Raw genomic sequence first — 7,237 nt, 5'->3', positions numbered from 1 at the left:
CTCATCTTCCCTGCCCTGTCATGTATTTAAAATTTTATTTCAATTTGATTAGGGTACATTTGTTAGAAAAGTAGTACCCGAACAGTGCAAAACTAGAGAACTCAGTTTAACGTTTAAATACCTCGGAGGAAAGGGAGCAGAGAGATTTGAATATTTCATTTTGTACCTACAAAATATGTAATTATTTATTTTTAATGAGCTGACGTTTTAATTCTGGTGTCTCAAACTTGTTTTCCAAAGTTCACTGATAGAAGGCACCAGACAAGCAGGATGGCATGGTAGAAAGAGCCCTGGAGAGGGAATTGGGAGAACCGGGTGTTAGTCTTGACTCTATTATAGACTACTATGTGTCTTCTTGAGTTGCAACCTTCTTATCCTCAAAGAGAGAACACTTGCATTTATTGTCCCTAGCACACAGGGTCGTTGGGGGGCCAAAAGGAGAGACTGTACATGCGGAATGTGGTGTGGCACTAGGAGCTATATGAATATGAGGTAATATTTTACCAGTTCTAACAATAAGGAGGCCTCCAAATGTGACAATAGGGTGAAAGGAGTAAGTCTAGGTCCATATCTTAGCTCTGCTACTAACTTGCTTTGTGACCTGGAATCAAATTCCTCCTCCTTTCTAATGAAGGCATCTGGGTTTAGTGAAGGCTTTGGCTAACATTTCTCAGAATTTATAAAGTACCTCTCCCAAGAATTAAATGCAGCCACCTCTAAGGTCTAATTTTCTAATGTACTTAGGGTGGTCTACTCCTCCTCAATAAAGGAATTTAAGAATACAGTAAGTACACCTAACAAATGGTATTGACATTATTCTGTACCATGTCTGTCTGAGATCTGAGGACACCCTCATATCATTCATTAAAGACACTTTTAATTTTCCAGATATAAGAATTGGAAGTGCCTGGAAATAATGAGGCCAGGGTGTCATTAAATTTTACATAAAGAAAGGCTCATATTATAGCCATAGAACATACCCTTATCTTCTGGAAGGCAGGGTGGATAGAGCCACCCAAACCAGTCCTACTGCTATAAAAGCAAATCAAAGCACTTTCCTCAGTCCCTTTTTCTTTCTTGTGTATGGATATATGTTTTTTTTTTTTGGTTGTCAAATGATCCTTTATTGAAATATTTTCCTCTGTAGTTAACTAGCTGGGCATTCCACTACGCCACGGTTGATGTCATCTATGATGTATGAGGGTGGTGACCATCAACATTACAGTCGCCAGGCTATCAACATTACAGTCGCTGACTGGGTAGTCCCCAGGATCTCTTTAATGGTTCGAGAGAGTTCTCTGGCTAAAGATCGGTGTCGCATCTGTCGGGCAATATTGACAATATCATCAAAAGTAATATTTCCGCTGTGCTTAATGTTTTTCTGCTTCTTTCTGTCTCTTGGTCGTTCCTTGAGGGCTTTGATAATCAGGGCAGAGGCAGAAGGTACCACTTCAATCTCGGCCTGTCTGTTCTGAATGGTCAGTTTCACCGTAATCCTGAGACCCTTCCAATCACCGGTTGCCGTGGCGATGTCATCACCAACCTTTTTTGGAGACAGACCCAGCGGGCCGATCTTCGGGGCCAGGGCAGACGTGGCACCGACTTCGCCAGTGGTGCACCTCAGGTACACGACTTTGATCTCGCTGGGGTCGAACTTAGGCGGCATGGCCGAGGTGGCTGGTGTCGGATGAACCCGGATTCGGGACGACCGAAGACAGTTGCACCTTTGCTTCCTCCGAGTCGAAAGCCAAAAGCTATATGTATTGTTCTTGAAAAAAATTCTGTAACAATTTTTAGATTGACTTCATCAGTTGGAAGCACAAGCCTTCTCTGGTTTGTCTTATACTGTCTGTCCAACTCTGCAAAGTGTCGACAGTAATACCTGGCAACTCCTTGGTGTTTGTGCTGCTTTTTTTCAGAAGAAGAGGAATAGACTGTGACTCTTGCCTTGTTCTCCCTCACTGGCAATAGGTTAGTGTAACACCAATAACTTTGATCAAACCAATAATTTTAGCATCTTGGTGGTCTCATAATTAATGGTTATGCATAACCATTATTATTCACTACTATTCATGTCTAATAGTAGTATACTTTTGTAGGTTAATCTAGGGGCATAATTTAGGGTCATGTGGGGGTAAAAGCACAAGGAATAGAAAATTCATCAGAAGCATGGCAAATTATTCCGCTTTCTGATTTCTCCCTCATCACTGTTGCTTTGGGGACATGCTCAACTCTACCTGGTTCCACCCGACAAAGTACAGAGTTTGTGAAATGTGTCCTGAGATTAAAAAACCCAAAAAGCTAGTAAAGTCTTTGGGTCAACACCAATGAACAACAAAAGAGCCTATTGTAAGAATTCGTTATTTCATTGTCATGGTTGACATCAGAATCTCTGCACAGGAAGCAATAGTAATGTGTTCCTAGAACTTAAGAGATACAGATACTCGGGATGCCTGGGTGGCTCAGTTGGTTGAGCATCTGCCTTAGGCTCGGGTCATGATCCCGGGGTCCTGGGATCCAGTCCTTGCTCACCGGGGAGCCTGCTTCTCCCTCTGCCTGCTGCTCGCCCTGCTTGTGCGTTCTCTCTCTCTCTCTCTGACAAATAAATAAAATAAAATCTTAAAAAAAAAAAAAAGAAGAGATACAGATACTCTGTGAAACTAGTAACACACACATGGGATGAAATCAGCTATTTTCAGAAGTCACCCATTCTAAGAGACATTTGTACTTATAGTTTAGGGGACAGGATATCTCTCAAATTAAATCAGAAAAAGATGTTCAAACAGAGTGACTACAGTATATTCTCATGACTAGAATGTAATTAAATAAAGATGCAATTTTTAAAAAGTATTATTTGGGGATGCCTGTCTGCCTCAGTCAGTAGAGATGAGACTCTTGATCTTGGGGTTGTGAGTTTGAGCCCCAAACTAGATATAGAGATTACTTAAAAAACTTTTTTTAGAGAGGGGAGGGGTGGGGGGGGAGAGGGAGAGAGAGAATCTTAAGCAGGCTCCATGCCTAGTGTGGAACAGGTCTCCATCTCATGACCCTGAGATCATGACCTGAGCCAAAATAAAGAGCCAGATGCTCAAGCAACTGAAACACCCAGGTGCTCCCCCCAAAACAAACCCCACTTTTTTTTTAAGTTAAAAAAAAAAAGGTAGGATTTGGATTGCATTAATAAATTGTCTCTGGAAGGATATACAAGACAGTGATAACAGAAGTTGTGCCTGGGGCAAGGACCTGGGTGACTGTAGGACAGGGGCAAAAGGGAGATTTTTTGCTGCATACCCTATTGTACTTTTCAATTTTGAACACTTGAATGAATTGCCTGTTAAGCAAATAAATATTTAAAAGACTGCATTTACAGAGGTATGATTGCCAAAATAGAGTTTTTAAAAAGGAAGCCAGAGTGCACAGTTTGTCAGACTGTAGTCATCCAGCTCTAGCTAAGGATGGAATCAGAATATTTTGGTCCCTGAAAATGTGATACCTATTGAGGACAAGAATAATTTCATGGGTTTTGATGGAATATCCTTCTAGAATATTCACCTCCCCCGGCTGCTTAGTTCACTAAGCAACCTTGTCATTTCTGGAAAGCTACATGGGGAAAGGTTTCACACTTCAGGCTGAGCACAAGTGAAAGATAGAGCTGGAGAGGGGGAGCCCACATTGTAGACTTCTACATCAGTATTCTAGCTTATCCTTCAGAGTCTGGTGAGTTTGGTAGGTGAAGCTCAGTCCCTGCTCTCTAAGTATCTTCCCCTTCTTAATGTTCTCCTTTTCCTGCCTGCCTAGTCAATTCTGGGTAAACTGATGAAATCTGGTTTCTGGACCTGAAATTCTATGGGACTGGCTTGCTCCCACAATACTGTGTTCTCCTAATGCTCAGTACCTATCATACTGCTCTGGAATTGCCTACTTCTCTGTTTGTTTCTTGCTGGGCTATTGGCTCCAAAAGGGCAGGGAGCCTGTTTCATCTGCCACTGTATCCTGAGCACAGTGCCTGTCACAACACAGGTCCTTGATCAATCTCAGTGAAGGAGGTGCTGCTCTGGGAGCCCGGAGTTGAATAACCGGACCTCTGTCTTTGCTGTCTATCTTGCAGTCTTTAATTTCAACATCTTTATGTCTCTGGAAATCCTCTCACATAACTTTAATCTCCCCACGATTCAGATGATTTCCAGGAGTTCTAGCACCACTTTCTGTCCTGGGTACCTGACCTACATTGTCAAGTACCTGCAGGTCAGAATGTTAGCCTAGGAGCTCTGATACCAATTTGCCGCTATACATGGGGCAAGTCGCTCCTCTTCACTTAGCCTGGGATTTCTCATCTGAAATTAAAGGCACTGGTTACTAGATAATCTCTGTGGTTGCTTCCAGCTCTAAAAATGCTGTTACTACCCTGGGATTTTCTCAGCACCTCAAACTCAGTCTGCCTCCAGTGGAACTCACACCAGCCCTTCCTCCTATAAAGAGTTCTGTCCTTTTCTAATCATTTAGGCTTGAAACTCTCTAGACATCTTTGCCTCCTCCCCCTAATTTAGTCCTCCATATCCACTGAATTGCAAAATCTAATGAAGGTAGCTTCTGCACAGTCCTCTTACAGACCCTTTTAGGACTTTTATTGTCAACATTTGGGTCATTACTTGTCAGCATGTCTCAGAAATAGATTCTTTTACAGACAACAATTGCAAAACAATAGCACCTACTAAGTTAAATCCAGCTTTTTCCCAAGTATTTAAAATAATCTCAGCTTAAGTCAACACTCAAACCCATCTGGCTTTAAGAATATTGAAGAAGAAACATCCAGTCTGCTCCAAAAGAATCTTCTTATTTCTTTTACTTCCATCTTCTGATAGCCTTCTGGAACTTAAAAGAAGTAAACACTATTCACTTTTAGGTCCTAACTAAACTTAAACTAAAAGGCAAAGGTCATCGCTATCTGGTCATGTCTTGATACCATGAGTATATGGCAGGTAACTTTTATTAATGGAAAAACAACTGCATCTGTTCCAGTCTCACCCCAGTCTCTTATTTATTTATCTATTTATTTGGGGGAGAGAGAGAGAGAGAGAACACGAGCAGGAGGGATAGGGAGGAGGAGTGGGAGAAGCAGGCTCCCCGCTAAGCAGGGGGCCCGATGCGGGGCTCAATCCCAGGACCCTGGGATCATGACCTGAGCTGAAGGCAGACACTTAACCGACTGAGCTACCCAGGTGCCCTTCACTGCAGTCTTAAAAAAAAAAAAATAACAGCTTTGTTGAGATATAATTCACAGAGCATAAAGTTCACTCTTTTAAAGAGTACAAGGTCAGTGGTTTTTCATATATTCCCAGAGTTGTGCATCTATCACTGCTAACTCCAGTACATTTTCATTGTGCCAACAAGAAATCCTGTCCGCATTAGCAAACACTTCTCCTTCTTCCCCCTCCCAACCCCTGGCAAACACTAATCTACTTTTTAATCTGTTGATTTGCCTATTCTGGGCATTTGATATACGTGGAACCATACAATATGTGGTCTTTTGTGTCTGGCTTCTTTTGCCTAGAATATTTTTAAGTTTCATCCATTGTAGCATGTATCAGTACTTCATTCTTTTTTAAGGCCAAGGCATATTCCCTTATATAGATATACCACATTTTGTTTATCTATTCATCAGTTGATGGACATTTGTATTGTTTTGGCTATTATGAATAATACTGTTATTCATGTACAAATTTTCATATAGATGTAGGTTTTCATGTCTTGTGGATATTGCTGCAACATATGATAACTCCATGTTTAACATTCTGAGGAACTGGCAAACCATTTTCCGAAGCAGCTGCACCAGTTTTGCATTCCTAGCAGCAATATAGCAAGGGTTCCAGTTTCTCCTCACCAACACTTATGTGTCCACCTTTTTGATTATGTGCATCCTAGTGGGTGTGATGTAGTATCTCATTGTGGGCTTAATTTGTATTTTCCTAATAACTAATGATGTTGATAATCTTTTTATGTGCTTATTGGCCATTTGTACACCTTTGGAACACCTATCTTAGAACAAGTCAAAACTGAAATACCTTTATTTAGGGAGGAACTGATGCCCATTTACAGGAACTAACATCCTTCCTTCAGATGAGGCAAAATTAATAGTTGCTTACAAATACAAAGAGAAATACTTCTTTAAATACATTGTATGAGGGACACCTGGGTGGCTCATTCAGTTAAGCATCTGCCTTCTGCTCAGGTCATGATCCCAGGGTCCTGGGATCGAGCCCTGCCTCAGGCTCCTTGCTCAATGGGGAGCCTGCTTCTCCCTCTGCCTCTGCCCCACCCCCTGCTTGTGCTCTCTCCCTCTCTCTCTCTGACAAATAAAGTCTTAAAAATAAGCAAACAAACAAACAAATAAATAAATAAATTGTATAAGATTGGGGTTAAAAACACCCTTTTATCTTTTAAAAAATTATAAAAGATAACCTTACAGCTAAATGAGAGGAAATTTCATTTTTAGAGTAGATAAATAAGCAGTAAATACAGCTCACTCCTAAAAAATTAAACAGTGGGCTTGAAAGAGACATTATCACCAATATTACTATCCTTTGGAGGAGCATTTGAGATTTGCTTAGAAGTTAGTAGATAATGCAACAGATCTACTGTTTTGAAAAAGGTAAAGTTACTGTAATATAAATAAACCCGTATAGAGAAACTCAGTTTACATAGAAGATAAAGTATATGTATATGGGGGGGGGTCTCTCATACTGCTATGCCCCTAATTGTGCTCAATTAAGATTTGTTGACTTTAATTAATTTTATAATCACTTTCACTCTACTTAACCATCATAGCTACTATTTACTGAGTGCTTACCATGTGCCAGATAAGAGCTTCATCTATGTTATCTCATTGACTCATCTACGAGGAGGTATTCTTAAGTAATAATCTCATGTAGGTGAAAAAACTGAGCCAAAGTCTGTCAAACAACTGTCCAGTTTCTGACAGAGCCAAATTCAAGCCCAGGCCTCTCAGACTTTGAAGGCTGTGCCCTTAACTTCCATACCTCTTGGCTTTCTCACAATTCTCAGGGAGTATCTATTCCACGACACAGGTTATACAACTACTTCCAATATTAGATACTCTCCTGCAAGGTTCAGGTATCACATGCTGCCATTTATGCTTCAGGATATCTCTGAGTATTTCTTCTGGGAGCTATTTATCAGTTAATTGCCCTTCTTAGGATAACACTGTACCTATAAAGAT

The 7,237-nt window shown here is 40.8% G+C and overlaps 1 protein-coding gene across 1 annotated transcript; it reads right to left on the bottom strand.

The window, feature by feature from the left end:
* Nucleotides 1-853: 853 nt before the first annotated feature.
* Nucleotides 854-2,918, bottom strand: LOC123861253 (large ribosomal subunit protein uL11-like). The gene has a single exon (XM_064570518.1). It carries the CDS (start codon nucleotides 1,664-1,666, stop codon nucleotides 1,220-1,222), a length of 447 nt encoding a protein of 148 aa, XP_064426588.1. The 5' UTR covers nucleotides 1,667-2,918; the 3' UTR covers nucleotides 854-1,219.
* Between the last annotated feature and the right edge of the window lie 4,319 nt (nucleotides 2,919-7,237).

The sequence above is a fragment of the Mirounga angustirostris genome, unplaced genomic scaffold (assembly GCF_029215605.1).
Source record: "Mirounga angustirostris isolate CCGP_5_RB_7025 unplaced genomic scaffold, mMirAng1.0.hap1 SCAF_9, whole genome shotgun sequence".
Lineage (NCBI taxonomy): Eukaryota > Metazoa > Chordata > Mammalia > Carnivora > Phocidae > Mirounga > Mirounga angustirostris.
Note: the sequence above shows the minus strand (reverse complement) of the source record. Positions and strands in the feature narration are given on the sequence as shown.

Coding starts and splice junctions, on each gene's coding strand:
- LOC123861253 (XM_064570518.1), bottom strand. CDS start 1,666: ATGCCGCCTAAGTTCGACCCCAGCGAGATCAAAGTCGTGTACCTGAGG.